The following is a 17,748-nucleotide window of genomic DNA, read 5'->3' as shown; positions in this document are numbered from 1 at the left end:
GAAATGTTAAGTGTGAGACTCAAACACTTCATTTGCATTGTTTTATCTATAATTCATTCTTGCTATTTTATTTTAAATCTTAAGATAAAAAAAATCACTTCAAACTAACTCACATGTACACTAAAAAAATTAACCTTACACATAATTAAATCTACTTTCTCGTGGGATCGACACTTATCACCATAAATTTATTCTGCAATAGATTTGTGTACTTACAAGTATAATAAAATTTACACAATAATAACACATTTCAAAAGTGATCTATTTTGCATTTATTAGTTCTTTTAATTTGCTAATGTGAAATAATTTCTTGGTCATAGCTATATTACCTTTGTTATTAGTTTACCCCTCTTTTTTGTCTTTTTGCAAACATGCTCTTGGATATTTGGGAATTGATGGCAATAATTGAGAAATCATGGAATATTGATGTATTTGTGAAATAAATCAATGGATTTGTCTTGCCAAAGTTAGGGAATAATTGTAGGCTTTATTTTGTATTTTAAGGGGCCATGGCTCTCATGGATAGGGCATGAGTCATGTATTATAATTGCTTAAACAAAAAAAATGGCAATCTAAATTATTTACGTTGATCACAAAAAGAAAAAAAAAATAGGGATACAAAGTCATGGCTGCAAGGTAGCCGGACCTTTAATTTGTTATACAATAAAGTGTAACCGAAATACAACAAAACTTATAAATAAAAAGTAAAAATTTGAATTATAAAGCTATTTGTATAAATAAGAGAATTTGCTTTTTGTGAATTTTCAAATTCCTACAATATCATATGCACACCCTACAAAAAGTTTACCTTCCACACTCTCTCTAATGTGAATTTTATTTTTTATTAAAATTTTGGTGTTTTACTAATAAGTAATCGAAATGGACTAAAATTAGAATAAAATAGAATCAGAAAGGGATGCAACATGAATGAGGAATGACAAACAAAATAAAAATATTTACTTGAGCTAACGGAAACATAATTGGAATGAATTATATTATTGTTAATATGTTTATTTTGTCTTATAATAGGAATTGACTACTATAAATTACTACAATACCTTTAGTCTAATATTATCATTATTATTATTTGTTATGATAATTGTGAATATTATTATTGAAATATTTATTATTAAAAAATTGTTGTTAGCAATAATTAACAAAATATTTATTATTAAAAAATTATTGTTAGCAATAATTAACAAAATATAAAGAAAGACAAAATGAGAATTTAAAAAATTGAGTTGGGGTAGAATTGTCACTTAAGATAACAAGCGTTTCCCATTCTCACATTCTCCACGAGAATAAGAGCTCCATTAATCGTTCGCAAGTTTGGATGAGACCCATCACTTTGATTCCAATTCTATCTCTTGAGTAGGTAAACATGCCATTTATTAGCATTCATTGATTTTCATTTCGATTGGTGGTTAGTTAATGTATCATTGTCGATTAAATAGTTTATATCTCTTTATTAGAATAATAATATTTCCTTTACTTAAACGAAATTATCTTTGCTGGTAAACTGTATTTAAGTTATTGTTGTAATAATATTTTAATTAAAATTTTGAGGTTGATATATATTTTAAAAAATAAAATGTGGCCATCAATTTAAATTTCCACAGCCAAAATAAAATTATTATTGCCTGCCTCCATTTTCGAGCTTATGCTACAGGAGTCAATTACCCACGTTTAAGCCTGCACCATGCCAACAATAGGATAAATTGTGTTAACATGAATATGTTAATAATATTAATTTTGATGATAACAAATTTTAAATGGTTTTTTGACAAAAATATTGGAGCTATTTCTTAATAAACGAAAGCCTTAATAATCATTGCATTCTTTCCTCATAAAAGATGGACTTTCAAATTAGAAAGAGATTCTCTGCAAAAACTAGTTTAAAATTGCAATTCTGGTTATAAACGGTGAACCGTTTATTTAAAACGGTTAACCGATTAAAGGCAGAAAGCAACATATTTCCTAAACCTCTAACTGTTTATGAAAAATGGAAAACACAAAAGATGGGAAGGTTACTGGAACTTAACAGTGAACCGTTTATTTTAAACGGTTAACCGATTAACACCAGAGAGTGACATAATACCTAAAGCTCTAACCGTTTATGAAAAACGGAAATCACCAAGAATGGAAAGGCTACTGGAACTTAACGGTGAACCGTTTATTTTAAACGGTTAACCGATAACGTCCAGAATTGAAGGTTGTCCTCCTCTGGCACTGATTAACGAAAACTGATAAGGCTAAATTGTTTTGCAGGTTACTGGAGACAAACGGCGAACCGTTTATTTCAAACGGATAACCGATAATATTCAGAAACGTTACTTCACGCAAGTCCTTAACCGTTTAGCGTAAACGGATAACAAATGCTCATCTTGCAGGTCTCTGGTAGTTAACGGCTAAAGGTTAATCATAAACGGCAAACCGTTTATTAGAAATCTGGCCCAACGGTAACTTTGACCAACCGAAACGGTTAACCGTTTAGGGTTAACGGCGAACCGTTTTCTGTCCGACAGTTTGTAACGGTTAGATTTTCAGCTCCAGATATAAATAAGCTCATTCAAATTCAAAGAAGGCTGATCACAACACGACCATTTGAGCTAATATTCGAGAATACAATCTTCATAGAGCTTAAAACACATTCTTGCTTCATCTATTCACATATTAAGCATCATTGTGTAATCTTATATGTTGTGAGAGGCAAAACAATTTGTAATCTTTTACTTTGAGTGATTGTAAGTGTTGGGATACACTTGGGTTAAGAGATTGAGGATAATCTCTTGTTGTAAAGGTCCATTGACACCTTGGAAGTCAAGTGTAAGTATTTGAAGCCTTGGAGGCTTGCTTAGTGGAATCCTCAAGCCTAGAAAGCTTAGAGGCGTGGACGTAGGCGAGGTTGGCCGAACCACGTAAAAATCTCGGTGTTTGAATCCCTTTTCCCTTATCTTTTTATATTGTGATCATCTTAATTGTTATTGCTTTGAATTTGATTTATAATTGCATTAAGTTTTTCTTTAATAAATTGAATAATATTTTAGAATCCCAATTCACCCCCCCTCTTGGGTTGCATATTTGTATTTCAAATTGTTGGATTCAAACTAATTGAAACCCAAAAAAATACTTAATACAAAACTAATGAAACTATAGCTGGGATATCATAGCCGTAAGCGAGAAAGTTTATAGAATTGTAAGAACAAATCAAACAAAAAAAATCCTATAAATCATTTTCGGTATCTAATCAATAATATTGGAATGTTATAAAGTAAATTGGAATATGCAACACAAAATTAATGAAACTATTAGGCGGAACATGAAAACTATGAAATGAGAAAATTTAATGAAATATTGGAATCAATAAAAAAAATTAAATGAAACATATTTGGTATTGAAATATTACCTAAATATTAAGAATACTCAACACAAAACTAGGTGAAACATAATAGCCATACATTGAGAAAGTTTAATGAATTATCGAAACAAATAAATCCAAAAACAAAATCTATAAATCGTATTCAGTAGCTAACCCAAAATATTGGAATTTACTTATTTAGTTGGAATACTGAACACAAACGTAGTGAAACTATTAGGTGAGATATGAGAACCATTAAGTGAAAATTTTAATGAAATATAGGAATAAATCAACTGAAAAAGAGAATCTATAAATCATATTTGCTATATAACCCACAATATCAAAACATAAACTAGCTAGTTGGGATGGAAAACACAGAAGTAGTGAAATGATTAGGTGGAACATGATAACATTGAAATGAGAAAGTTGAAGAAAATATAGGAACACAGAAAACGAAAAATAAAAACTAAAAAGCATTTGTGGCATTTAACCCATTGAATTGGAATATTACTTAGTTAGTCGGAACACTCAACAGAAAACGAGTGAAACTATTAGGTGAAACATTATAACAATAAATTCAGAAAGTTTAATGAATTGTAGGAACAAATTAAAGAAAAAAAGATCTATAAATCATATATGGAATATAACCTATAATAATGGAATATTAACCAATTTGTCGAAATACTCAACACAAACTATTGAAACTATTAGGTGGAACAAGAGAACTATAGAACAAATTTTTTTAATGAAATATAGGAACAAATCAAATGGAAAAAAAAAAAAATAGAACCTAAAAAGCGTATGCGATATCTAACCCATTGTACTGAAATATTAAGTTGTTAGTTGGAACACTCAACATTAACCTACTGCAACTATTAGTCATCAAAACCATAAATTGAATGAACTTAACGAATTGTAGGAACAAAAAAAAAAAAATAAAAAAAATTTATGGATCATATTTGGTATCTAACACAAAGTATTGAAATTTGACCTAGTTAGCAGTAATACATAAAATAAAAGTTGTGAAATTATTAGGTGGAATAACATAACCCTGAAATGAGAAAGCCTAATGAAATATAGGAACAAACCAAAAAAAAAAAAAAAGGAACCTAAAAAGCATATGTAATATTTACCCATAGTATTGGAGTATTAACTAATTAATCAGAACACTCAACACAAACCTAGTAAAACTTTTAGGTGAAATGTCAAAATTATAAATTGAAAAAGCTTAGTGAATTGTAGGAACTAATCAAGAATCTATAAATCATGTTTGATATCTAAACTAGAAGATTGAAATATTACCCATTTAGTTAAATACCAAATAAAAAGTAGCAAAATAATTAGGTAGAACTGGGGAACCATGAAACCAAAAAAAATTATGGAACTATAGGAACAAATCAATCCCCCTAAAAAAAAATCAAAAAGTATATGTGGTAATTAACCCATGGTACTAGAATATTATCTAGTTAGTTAGAATACTTAACACAAAGTTAGTAAAATTATTTGGTGAAACATCAAAAAATAAATTGAGAGAAAGCTTAACAAATTGTAGGATCAAATCGAACCAAATATACACACAGAAAAAATAATTGTCATGCAAACTCTTAGCTCAGTTGGCTTTGCCTTATGTATAAATTATACTAATTTATATGACAATGAACAAAATATATATATTAAAGAAAATCATATGAACGTCTCAGATGTATTCAATTTTGACGTACTACTTATTCATATTATGTATTCAATTTTGATGTACTACTGTTCTTATTGTCAGTAAGACTTTCAAGACCAAAAATCGCATTTAAAATGTGTGCTCATTTCTCGACTAACACGATACAATAATACGTCCAAAAATTTAAAATGAAAACGGTGCCGTATTACGTCACTCAGGCATGCCGCTGTGGGACTCAATGGTCACTTGGTCAGCACTCAGCAGCCGGTCCAAAGATTGTGGACGCGCACATGCACGCTGACGCACTTAATTTAGAACAAAATATTTTCCAAAGATTGAGGCACGAACTGTTACGTACTCTCTCTTTTTTTTTTTTTGTAATTTAATTTTTTATTTTATGTCGTGCTATTATTATATTATACCAAACTTTTCAGGAAAGTTAAAACTACTCTCCGCCTTTTCTAAATTCTGATTCGGACCCGTTTCAAGGTTGGCGTGCCACTTCAAAGTGATGACTTTTCTCATGCTTGATTTGTTTGCCATAAGATCAACTCATTTCAATTTGAGGTTTTTTTTTAAAATTAATTAATTGTATAAAATGATAAAAATCTTTATACTCGTAAATATTATTGTATTCAACTTGACCATGGTACGATTAGCAGTAACTACTTGGTTCGAATAATTGAAAAAAAAAATTAATGTTTAGTCGGCGAATTTTCTGTTTATTAAAAATGAAAATTTTTTTATCCTATTTACTTTAATAGTAAATTATTTCAAACTTTATGGGGACACTGTTACCCCGAAACAAATCCAAAATTGTCATTCAAGTGCCTAACCGTAACCGCCAAGGCGTCAACCGAAGACCAAAGTAACCACCTCGCTTTCCTTTCTTCTTCATGCACCTTCCTTCTTCCCTTGACTCTAGAACCCGCCACAGTGACCAATGGCGAACAAATAATTAAAATAAAAATAAAAATAATTCCAATTTTATATCTCTCTCTGATCAACGGCTACAAATATGCTGTGTCTTTCTCAGAGTTCCACAACTCTCACCACCAACCCCACGCTCAATGGACTCCTCCTCCATTTCTAGCACTGCTGCTTCTTTCGTGACTCTCAAGTTCCGGTGCTTCGATCCTACGTCCGCTTACTCTGCGACCCCCAATCACAGACGTTCTTTTGTTACCTCGTCCCGTAGTCTCACTCCGTGTGCTACAAACTCCAACGGCAGCATGGCGACTTCGGTGAATTCTGAACGCAAAATCATCACCGGAGAAGCTGGATATGTTCTTGAGGATGTTCCACATTTTTCGGATTATATTTCCGATCTTCCGGTACGTTTCTGCCGGTTTGGCTGCTGAGAAAATGAAAGAAAGAAAAACCGAAGAAATGAAAGAAAGTGAAATTTGAAACTTTCTTTTAGAAACTGTTTTCCTTAAAATCAGTTAATCTGATTATGTTGAGTTACTTATTAAGTGTTTTAAAGTTATTATTTGAATAGCCAAATTTTGATTTAATTGTATAATTATATGTTGAGATTAATTCCTATTTGGCGAATGTTTTCATTTGCCGCTGTTGGACTGCCATCAGTGTTTAATTATTTTGTTTGAGAGCAAAAATCTTAATGAGAATAATAATAATAATAACAACAACAAAATTTTAAAAAACTAACTAGTTCTGTTAATTTCCTTAGTTTATTCTGTTAGTTTTCTTCAATTTAACCTTTTCCCGCTATTTATGATTTATCATTATTATATATATATATTTTGAGATTCTGGAAAGGAAAAAAGAAGAAGAAAATTTGGGTTAGCATATATATATTTATTTATGTGATTGTTAGTGCGCATGTCTTTCTTTACGCAAGGCTCTGTTTGGACGCAATTAATTATACAGAATCACAAAATATTGGTGAATAACTGTTGATAAATTAATTGATTTGTTTATCTTCACGTTTTGGTGCAGACGCATCCTAATCCATTGCAAGACAATCCTTCATATTCAGTTGTAAAGTAAGTTTTGCTTTACTTGAATCTGGAGACTTGCCTGTATTTGATTGATGATAATGAGTTGTGATGATATTCAGAAAGCTAATGATCTGATTAAAAAAACGGGTTTTTCTTTATTGACAGGCAGCATTTTGTTGATGTCGATGACTCTGTTGCCCAAAACGTAAGTTAGTTTTTGCTTTTCACCGTTTGTCAATTCTTTTAATTTTGCAAAATAGTTGGTGAAAATTCTGCTGAAAACTAGTGGTATAAGGCTTTCTTGACATAATTGCTTATGCATTTGAAGGGGAGAAATTATTAGTTTTATGACGTGATGGCATTGAGAGACTGATCACTGCAGTTCCCATTCTTTTTTCTTTTTTTTTTCTGTTCCTTTTTGTAGATTGTTGTTCACCAGGATAGTCCAAGAGGGAGACATTTTAGACGAGTTGGACCTCGAGAGAAGGTTTGAACTCCCTTTCTGGATTCCGCAATTTTCTTGTTTCGGCATGTTTGCTGATTACGAGTATAACATGCTTTACTGTGTGTGGTTTTTCAGGTTTATTTTGAATCAGATGATGTGCATGCATGTATTGTAACATGCGGTGGTCTTTGCCCTGGTCTAAATACAGTGATTAGGGAAATAGTATGCGGCTTATATTATATGTATGGAGTCCATAAAGTTCTTGGAATAGAGGTAAGCACATTCTTGTTTCGTGCGTGTTCAAATCACAATTTATATGTTGGGTTCTGCGATTCCTGCTCATAAACAGTATATGTAGATATGGAGAATCAGTTGAAGAGGTCATTTTGTGCTTGCAGGGAGGATACAGAGGCTTTTACGCTAGAAATACAATTCCTTTAACACCAAAAATAGTGAACGGCATCCATAAGCGTGGTGGCACCATCCTTGGGACATCTCGTGGGGGTCATGATACTTCAAAGATTGTTGATAGCATACAGGACCGTGGCATTAATCAGGTGTATATTGCCTGCCATTTGTAATTCACGTAATAGGATTTAAATAGTAGAGCTTGCCGAGTTTCCTCTGCCCCAGCAACTAGCTCTGGTAAATGGATTCAAGAAGTCTAACACTTATGTCTATCAGGTTTATGTACTTGGAGGAGATGGAACTCAGAAAGGGGCTTCTGCAATTTTTGAGGTAATATTTTTGATTGAGAAAAGGGCCTCATCTTTTGCAGAATGCATAATCTATGGAGTTATCTACTTAATGTTTTTAGTTTATTTATGTTGTTAATTTATTCACATGATTTTTCTTCTTTTCAGGAAATTAGAAGGCGGGGCCTCAAAGTTGCAGTAGCTGGAATTCCTAAGACCATTGATAATGACATTCCGGTATTACTCTTGTTATGTTCAACTTCTGGAGTTTTGAGTTTCACTTCACTTCATTTTATGGTTCAAAACTAGCATTTTACTGTGTAAGGACTTCTTGTAATGAAAACCATTCATTTCCTGGTTCAGATTATAGACAAGTCCTTTGGTTTTGACACTGCTGTTGAAGAGGCTCAACGAGCTATTAGTGCAGCTCATGTCGAAGCAGAAAGCTTTGAGAATGGTATTGGTGTTGTCAAGTTAATGGGCCGCTACAGTGGTAAGTTGCAGGCATTTGTATTGTATTTTGAAGTTTTTTAGTCTTGAGTGTCATGCAAGACAACTAATCTATAAGATCGGTTTGCAAGATTATCAGCTATCAGTGTTATTGTACTTGAACTCACTCTGCCAAATTCTTGTTAGAATCTAACACTATACACTCAATACAGGATTCATTGCAATGTATGCTACTATTGCCAGCCGAGATGTGGATTGCTGCTTGATTCCAGAATCACCATTTTATCTTGAAGGACCTGGTGGACTTTTTGAATACATTGAGAAAAGATTAAAAGAAAATGGACACATGGTCATTGTAATAGCTGAAGGCGCAGGGCAAGAGCTTCTTTCCGAAATTATGCACACCATGGACCAGCAAGATGCTTCGGGAAACAAATTGCTTCAAGATGTTGGGTTGTGGATATCTCAAAAGATAAGGGTACGGATACTTGAATAAATTAGTTTATTTTGAATTGTGGTGTTTCTCATGTCTCAGAAACACTGGGTGCTGCTTCAAGAAATTTATGGTAGTTAGAGATCTCTTGCCCTGTCATTTAACCCGTTTAATTTTTGCTGTTGCAGGATCACTTCGGTAAAAAGCGAAAGATGACTATAAATCTCAAATATATAGGTGAGTTGGTTGAATTCTGCCTTCATATTTTCCATTCCTCCGTTAAAGTTTATATAGCCATTTTAACGAAAATGTAACCGACTAACAATTCTCTTGCCTGGCAGATCCCACCTACATGATCCGCGCTGTTCCAAGCAATGCGTCTGATAATGTGTACTGCACACTTCTTGCTCACAGTGCCATTCATGGTGCAATGGCAGGGTACACGGGCTTCACAGTTGGTCCTGTTAATGGGAGACATGCTTACATACCATTCTACGTAAGTTCTTCCCTTGCTAGAAGCAATCATCTTCTTTTCTTTTGTACTTTGTTGCTTACGCAAATATTCATGCTTCTACTGGCTTATATGCTATTCTTAGTATCTTATAAAACCAAATATTCAGTGTAAAGTGATGCTGAATTTGTGCTTCTAGGCTCACGCTATTATTCCAGATCATCCTATGATGACTGGAAAGTGGCCAGTCTTAATCTTTTCCTTTGGCAACTTGGTTTGACCAATTTGTCTAAAAGTAATAGAGATGAATGTCTCTTGATGAGTTATTTCAATAGGAAATACCATACTTAGCGAGTTAGAAGTAGAGCTCTTACTCGATTTCTCTATGTTTCTTACATGGTTTGCAGCGAATTACTGAAAGGCAGAACAGGGTTGTGATAACAGACAGGATGTGGGCAAGGCTTCTATCTTCAACAAACCAACCTAGCTTCTTGGACCCGAAAAAGGTCAAGCAAAGCAAAGAGGAGGGAAAACCAGATACCCAATTGTTCAACCATGCACCAAAAATATTAAACAATTGATGAGCCTGAGCTGAGCAGCCACAAAATTTTGAGTTTTTTTTTTTTTTTTTTTTTTTTTTAATTTTTTTAGTGTCCCTCTCTCTACTTGTTTTTGTGCATGCTTCGAGATATCTTCTCCATCCTACTTGTTGTTTGAGTCACGTCGACAAGGTGGTTTTGTTAAGTATGAGATGAAAAGTATGCAGAATGCGTTGAAGCAATTAGTGGAGAAGATTCAGGAATGTGGGCTTTACTTCCGCATAATAAGAAATCATTACTCTGCGTTCCCCATTAATATTGCCGCTGAGCTAACCATCAGCAAGTGAAAACAGAGAGATTCAGTGACGGCCTAATGATTAAAAATGTTTTGAGAGAAAGAGAATGAAGGGGACATATTGACGAGACCTAGTGGATCATCTGTAACTAACATTGATTTGCCAGTAAACTGGGGTAACAAAAACTATTCATGAGACAGACTACTATCCGATTTACATGTTTTGAGTCTTGATTCGATCAATTTGAATGATTTTTCGAAAAAGTGTGAGCTCAGGATAAACTATCCTGATTTATTTATTTTTAATAACCAAACATGAGATTAGATTTAGACTTTACGAAATTAATCCAATCTAAGCATTTTACCCAACACCCAAACACACTTTTAAGGAAAAAGTGAAAATGTAAAAGGTTGGCAAATCTCAGCATGCTATCACCCTTTACGTTGTCCTTGATTTTAACTTCCACATGTTTGGTTGAGTAATAAGAATTCAATTCCAAAATTGATTTGTATGGCGAGATTGAGTGATGTAAAATTATTGGACGTGTCAAGCTTCAAACCATCAACTACTTCAGAAACATCTTGATCAAGTATTTAAGGATGGTGATCCGACTTCAAGACACGGAAGGTCAAAGTTATTAATGATGTCAAATTCATATCTTTATTAGTCACACAAGTTGGTGACTTTGGCAGTCGTAGATATTTATATTAAGTAAGATTAAATTACTCTTATATTAATTTTTGATATTTACGTGGTTTCCAAATCTTAAGACATGTTCCTGAGAATCTAATAATACTATTGTGTCTTTTTAGTTTTTATTCTCCTATTATTATTTGTTTTCTAATCTTTTCTTCTCTAGAAAATACGTGGAAGTTTTTTGTTCTTTAATGCGTGGGAGTGAAAAAGGTTGGTGGGAATTATTGACGTGTATCAAGCTTAAACGGGGGCTTTTCTACGTGAACTTTCTTTTGTTCACACCGGTTCAATTAAATGCCTCTACGTGGCTTCATGGTTTTCGGTTCAATTTTGTATATTAGAATAATAAAAAAACGCAAAAAATGAAAATACTTTTTTTCTTTTTAATTCTTCTGATTTTGAAGATGATTCTAAAAGCATTATTTTAGAAGAGGCAAAAACATATAAAGAAAAGGAAAATTAGTTGGGTTGAATCCGAACCCGAGACCTAAAGCAGGTGTCAATATTCAATTGTTTGTTGCCCAGCAACGATTAGTTTGGCAATGGAGATAAAATGTACAAAAGAAAAGGCGCATAATAAGGCCTTCCATTATTTCCAGCCAAGCTTTATCTAATATCTAAAATTAAAAAAACTCTTTGATTATTATAAAAATACATAAATCATCTTAAAAATCTGAAAATCTTAAAAAATCCAAAATTCATAGTCCATTTCTTCTTGGTCTAGACTTGGAATCAGAATCTTCATGGGACAAAATCTTTACCCCATCTGGCAACTTAACATGACCTTAAAACAGAGAACCCAACAACAACTAGTGTCCGTCTTTGTCATTATTGCTGTTTGAAGACTTCTTAATTCATTGAATTTTGTCAACTTGTTTTGTGTTTTTAAAAGAGACAAAAACATACACCCAGTTAAAAAATCACATTTCAAACTTGAATATATAAAACAAATAAAATCAAAGGACAAAGCTGTTACTGTTGCTGCTCTGTTTGATTCCCTATTTTAACACAAGGTGCTTCGGAATCAATCCTCTCTTTAAAGTGAGTGCTCTGTTTCTATGCCCGTCTTTATTAAAACTCATGTGGGTTTTGCTTTTGTTGCACCTTTTGACTGATTTGATGCGGGTTATATGATTCTCATGATCTTCGTTGTTTATTTGGCTTGTTTATTGAAATGGGTATTGCTTAGTTTTTGTTTTTGATGTTTCTGTTTCTGAGCAAGTATGAATTACTTCCTTTATATGTAGTTAGCATAAAATGTTTTGTTTTCTTTTGATTTTGTGTGTGTTTTCCTTGTAATCAGCATAAGTTGATTTATATATTTATTTTAAATGTGCCTTCTAATTTGTTCTGTGATGGATCATATGAAATTTTGGGCATATGCTATAGTTATATTGATCATGTTAGTTTTGGTCTGTGGATGTGTAATTAATTTAATGTCTGGTTAATCATGTGTTGTTTTATTTGGTAATATTCATCTAATTGTTTATTTTGTTGATGTTGGCTGTGTAGATGGATGATGAAGAAGAAGAACTATGATACCTCTTTTTATGTTGATCGGTGATTAAGCTATAATTAGTGTTTCAGAATGATGAAGCTGGGAGAGAGGAAAGACATGAAACCTCTTCTTGTGAAATTTGGGGTGGCTTTTGTTTTCTCTTTAGCAGGGATTTTTGTTGTGCGCCTTAGAAAAAAAGGAAGTAAACCTTCCTTGCCTCCTCCATCATCGGGTTTTTCAGGTTTGAGTTGCCGCTTTGTTATTTTATTCTCTTGTTTATGAATTTGGCTTTTTCTGTACTTGTATCGATAATGTTTTGTTTATTTATTTTTTTCTTTTCAGATCATGGAAGTGAATTTGAATTAGGAGTAAGGGCCCAACATGAAGACGAAGTCCCCAACTTAAAGTCAGTGCCTAGTTCCTGCAGTGTTGTTTCAGTTGCTAGCCAAAGATATGTAAGTTTAGTCCGATTTCAATTTTTGTTCCTAACACATTGAAGTTTTATTCCAATTGAAATTGGTGTCCGTGACACACTTCAATGAGTTGAATGCTAGGCTTGAGGCTCAAATGAATTTTGCAAATTGATTTATGAATTGATTGAATGACATACCCGAGAGTTTCGAAGAATAAAAACATATAATTGGTTTAGAATCGAGAATGATGTCGATTACTACTTGCTATCGTGCCCATTTTCATGAGCTTACTCTGGGAATTACTTCAGCAAACCTATCATTTGTTGCTTTCTTTATTGCAGGAAGAGTCTTATATGGAGAAGGTGGTAGTTGACAATTCCATGGTTGGTCTTTCACCTAGTAGTAGACATAGTAGAGATAATAACAGTTACCTCCTGCCAGAGTTCAATGAACTAGTGAAGGAAATAGACTTTGGTGGCCCCAATGTTGGTTATCATCCAAAGAAAGTCATTGTGACACCTAAGTCAGATGTCGAAAATCCCCGACCATGCAGAGGTTCAGAGAAGGATGATTGTGAGCAAGAAGTCAAGAACCTGAAAAACATGGTTCAAATGCTTCAGGACCGGGAGAAGAATCTTGAGGTCGAGTTACTTGAATATTATGGCCTCAAAGAGCAAGAAACCATTGTGATGGAGCTCCAAAACCGATTAAAGCTAAACAATATGGAGGGTAGACTTCTTAATCTCAAGATTGAATCTTTACAGGCAGATAATCGCAGACTAGAAGCACAGGTGGCTGATCATGCAAAAACTGTTAGTGAGCTTGAAGCTGCAAAAACAAAAATTAAACTGCTCAAGAAGAAATTGAGGACTGAAGCTGAGCAGAACAGGGAACAAATCTTAGCCGTTCAGGAAAGGGTCACTAAGTTGCAAGAACAAGCACACAAAGCTGCTGCAATAGATCCAGATACGCAATCAAGATTGCAAAGGCTAAAGGTTTTAGAGGCTGAAGCGGAAGATTTGAGGAAGTCTAACATGAAATTGCAACTGGAAAATTCGCAATTGGCTCGGAGGTTGGAGTCCACCCAAATGCTTGAAATTTCTGTGTTGGAAGATGGAGAGGTAATCCGTCAATTTGTGGTAATTTCTTCATTTTCTTCTTTATACCACTGCTTTTTCTTGAATTATTTTCCTCCTATCCGTACATTCTCTTGCAGAGAGAAGCTCTGAACGAAATGAGCCAACGTTTGAGGGAAGAAAACACAAGTCTGTCTAAGGAAGTTGAGAAACTACATGCAGATAAATGTGCTGGTGTTGAGGAGTTGGTTTATCTGAAGTGGATAAATGCTTGCTTACGGTATGAGCTGCGGAATTATCAGCCCCCAGCCGGTAAGACAGTTGCAAGAGACCTTAGCAAAACTTTGAGTCCCAATTCCGAAGAGAAAGCCAAGCAGTTAATACTTGAATATGCACATACTGAAGGGCATGGAAACATTATGAATATCGACTCTGACCACTGGTTGACCTCTCAAGCATCGTGTATCACAGACTCTAAAAATCACCATGATGACTCTTCTGCTGATAAATCATTTTCTACCAAGATCAGTTCTTCAAACAAAACCAAATTCTTCCATAAGTTAAGGAAACTTGTACGAGGGAAAGATGTTAGTCCTCTTAAACGTAGTTCATCTGTGGATAAAATAGGGTCCTTTGAAGATGGCGATTCACCGTGGTACAGTTCGGGTACTTCGACGGTAATGAATCCAGTTTCGCCTCGGAGTTCATATAGACATTCTCTAGATATCCAAAGATTGAGAAGTGTAAATGAGGATGAAATTAGGAATGTGAAAAGTCGTCGGAGTAATAGTGATTTGGTATCTTCTGATGCATACAAGAGGTTTTCTTTGAGTAGAGAAAGTTCTATTGATTTTGGAAAGCAACCTGATCAGGATGCTAATCTGTTGAAATTTGCTCAAGTTTTGAAGAGTACCCATGGCGAAAAAAAGGGCAGATTACGAACGAATTCGTCTTCATTTACATTTGGCTGACTATAAGTACTGTATAGCTTCATACCCTGTTTATAAATACCCAGTTAGTATTGTTAGTGCATTGTAAAAAGTTTCAAGCTTTTGTTAAAAACATGAATACAAATGTGGATCTGCAAGGCAGTCATTACCCAAATGAATACACTTTTTAACTTTCATGAGTATTTGAACCCATTGCTTTCACTGTCGTTGCTAAGTTAGTAAAGTGATCGAAAGGCATGCAAGCTTGTTATTTTTGTTCACGGGTGGAAGCATTTTTAGGTTGAGGGTGAAAAGGCAAAGCAGTCACTGAGGATTCGCTCGTGCAGATGACAAGTCAATTGAAGCCATTCTAAGTAGCCTACTTGTCATCCTTTAGTTTTAGAATAGGAAGGCAAGTGATTTGTTTATCATATTTATCTCTCTTAAGAGCATAAGTTACCGATTTGTTACGAGTTCATTGGCTTCGTAAAGTCTGGTTAAACCATATATAAATATACTTCATTGGTTTTAAATTTTCTAGAAATTTCACTTGAAAATTTTAGAACTCATCATCAAAATTCCCATAATTAATCAACAACATTGATAAAATTTTGTAAAATTTATTGGAAGCATCACTTAGAAAATTCATGAGAAATCGTTTATGAAAGTATATGTAAATGAAAATATTTTAACGTTGTATATTCATGAGAAATCATAAACACCAAGTTTTTATGTGATCAATAGTTTTTAAGATTTTAGACGTACTTGTGTGTGAAAATGCAATGACAAACTTGAAAAATTATTTGGGTTGTTGCAATAATAAATATGAAAAATGTAAAGAAAAATTTAATGTGATATGTTAAAGCAAAATTTCTTTTCTTATTTTATATTTGTGGTTCGTGAAACTAATGTAACATGTCATATTAAATTTAGTAGAATAATTCAAAGTTAAAATTTCTTTTCTTACCTCATATTTATGGCATCTCATAATATAATGTCGTTTTGTACATCACTGCATTGGTATTTTTTGACTGAGTGACAAATATTATACTAGAACTTTGATTATTTTGTTTTTATATGTTCGAATTTTGTTAATCCAAATTTATTTTGGCCCCCTCGGGAATATTTAAAAGCAGTTGGAGGAGAAAATTAACAAATATTGTAAAAAAGTCCTTTTGAAATTTGTCTTCTACTACTTTTCGTTCATTTTTAGAATTATTCGTTATTTTCAGTCAATTTAAAAGTAAAAAACTAGTTTATTAAAAAATCAAATGATTGTGGGGGAACGACCCCCCCCCCCTTTCAAGATGAGCAACGGTGGAAAGGAAAGGAAAAAAAAAAACTACTTTAGTTTTATATTATTAGCAATTAACTTGATAATAACATTTTCTTAACTTTATCTTCTCTTGATTATCATGATATTTGCTAATAATTTGAGGTTTCTTTGATTTCTTCTAGATTATTTGTGGAGACAGATATGTTCCCTAGGTACATTTATGTTTATGCCAAAATCTAGTTGAGTTAGTGTGTAGGTTATCAACCAAATCCTAATGTAACATTTGATTTTTTTATGTAGGAAAATGGTTTCCCCTTTGTCTCACAGTCTAACTAGAAATTGGCGAACATGAATTGAATTCTAGTAAGCACATACAACCACAGAAACATTTAAGGGCACTCAAAGTTTTTTTAGTATTAACTCTCAGAGGCTCAAGTCAGTATAACAGATTTATTAGAAAAAATATCATGTTTGATTTTATGTAAAAATGAAAGAAGAAAAAAAAAACATAAGAAGAACATTTCTTGCTTTAAATAAGCAAAAAAATGAGAGAGAGAGAGAGATAAAGGTGAATAAAGAAGAAGAAGAAGAAGAATTCAAATTAATTCAAATAAAATAAGATAATATAGGTAGTTAGGTGGATAAAAATCTCTGAAGCTCCTTACTTCTTGGACTCTTAGGAATTTTATAGGGATCAAAATCCTCTCTCTTTTGGATCACAGCATAATGGAGATAGGGTTTAATCCTTAATTTTTCAGAGAGGATAGGAGAAGTGGTCTTGATTGAGTCTCCTTTCGGGTTGACTCAGTTTAGTCGGCTCTTTGACAAAATCTTACTCATTAGTTATCTTCTAGTAGTGATATACTGTGAGGCAAGCATAGTCAAATTTCCAGGAAAGCCTGAATGTAATTGCCTTATTTTATCACCTAAACACCACTCTCATAATTTATAGTGTTGAGAATGTAATGAAGAAAGACTAAAAACTACAAAATATGTGAAAAATCTCCCTGTTACTAACTAGCAGAAGTACTAGACATTCCTCAGCTCTTTGTATGTTATCCCCTACCTTCCTTTATTGTGTACCTTGCTAACATACACACATTAAGTCTCGCTCCCACCAGTAACCCTTTTTTGTTTGGATATTGGATAGTTTACACTTAGCTCTTGGTCAGCTCGATCCTAGCAGGTGGAGAATACTTGCTAGCTAATACGGTTTAAGGTATAGATATGAGCAAAACCTATTGTTCATAAGGTGAAGCATCTACACCAGCTAAAGTGTAGCCTTAAAGACACAAGTTGGTATTATTTTTTGCAAGCACAAAAGAAGAAACTCATAATTGATCTCCCGATTTTTGGTAACAGCTGGAAGAGCAAGTTTTTCTTTGTTAGAGATTACTAGGGTCAAGTGGCTCCAACTGACTCTGGTAATGTTCATGTTCCCTACTGGGGTCAAGTGGCTCTAACTAACTCTGGTAATGTTCATGTTCCCTACTGGGGTCAAGTGGCTCTAACTAACTCTGGCAATGTTCATGTTCCCTTATAATTTTGTAAACTAGA

General features: G+C 33.4%; 2 protein-coding genes across 4 annotated transcripts; both read left to right on the top strand.

Moving 5' to 3' along the window:
* The first annotated feature begins 5,926 nt into the window (after window positions 1-5,926).
* Window positions 5,927-10,519, top strand: LOC102616327 (ATP-dependent 6-phosphofructokinase 6-like). Its single transcript, XM_006465651.4, has 13 exons — window positions 5,927-6,364; window positions 6,993-7,039; window positions 7,160-7,199; window positions 7,419-7,481; window positions 7,575-7,712; window positions 7,838-7,996; window positions 8,124-8,177; window positions 8,303-8,371; window positions 8,498-8,627; window positions 8,797-9,062; window positions 9,206-9,254; window positions 9,359-9,513; window positions 9,876-10,519. The coding sequence occupies exons 1-13, from the start codon at window positions 6,101-6,103 to the stop codon at window positions 10,047-10,049; spliced, it is 1,608 nt and encodes a 535-aa protein (XP_006465714.2). The 5' UTR covers window positions 5,927-6,100; the 3' UTR covers window positions 10,050-10,519.
* Window positions 10,520-11,649: 1,130 nt separating this feature from the next.
* LOC102616619 (protein CHUP1, chloroplastic) lies at window positions 11,650-15,115 on the top strand. Of its 3 annotated transcripts, none has more exons than XM_015531567.3 (5): window positions 11,650-12,081; window positions 12,512-12,738; window positions 12,840-12,952; window positions 13,252-14,031; window positions 14,127-15,115. In XM_015531567.3, the coding sequence occupies exons 2-5, from the start codon at window positions 12,588-12,590 to the stop codon at window positions 14,955-14,957; spliced, it is 1,875 nt and encodes a 624-aa protein (XP_015387053.2). In that variant the 5' UTR covers window positions 11,650-12,081; window positions 12,512-12,587; the 3' UTR covers window positions 14,958-15,115. The 3 variants fall into 3 exon arrangements, with proteins under 3 accessions (XP_015387053.2, XP_006465715.2, XP_006465716.2); XM_006465652.4 differs by having other exon boundaries at window positions 11,651-12,040; XM_006465653.4 differs by having other exon boundaries at window positions 12,049-12,177.
* Window positions 15,116-17,748: the final 2,633 nt, after the last annotated feature.

Source organism: Citrus sinensis, chromosome 7 (genome assembly GCF_022201045.2).
Source record: "Citrus sinensis cultivar Valencia sweet orange chromosome 7, DVS_A1.0, whole genome shotgun sequence".
In the NCBI taxonomy this organism is placed as follows: Eukaryota; Viridiplantae; Streptophyta; class Magnoliopsida; order Sapindales; family Rutaceae; genus Citrus; species Citrus sinensis.
This window is presented reverse-complemented; position numbering and strand designations above follow the sequence as displayed.

Excerpts from the sequence above, each read along its gene's own strand:
- LOC102616327 (XM_006465651.4), top strand. The coding sequence starts at position 6,101 with ATGGACTCCTCCTCCATTTCTAGCACTGCTGCTTCTTTCGTGACTCTC. Across the intron at positions 9,063-9,205 it reads GGATATCTCAAAAGATAAGG|GATCACTTCGGTAAAAAGCG; the intron begins GTACGGATACTT and ends TTGCTGTTGCAG. Across the intron at positions 9,255-9,358 it reads TATAAATCTCAAATATATAG|ATCCCACCTACATGATCCGC; the intron begins GTGAGTTGGTTG and ends CTTGCCTGGCAG.
- LOC102616619 (XM_015531567.3), top strand. The coding sequence starts at position 12,588 with ATGATGAAGCTGGGAGAGAGGAAAGACATGAAACCTCTTCTTGTGAAA. Across the intron at positions 12,739-12,839 it reads TCCATCATCGGGTTTTTCAG|ATCATGGAAGTGAATTTGAA; the intron begins GTTTGAGTTGCC and ends TTTTCTTTTCAG. Across the intron at positions 12,953-13,251 it reads CAGTTGCTAGCCAAAGATAT|GAAGAGTCTTATATGGAGAA; the intron begins GTAAGTTTAGTC and ends TCTTTATTGCAG.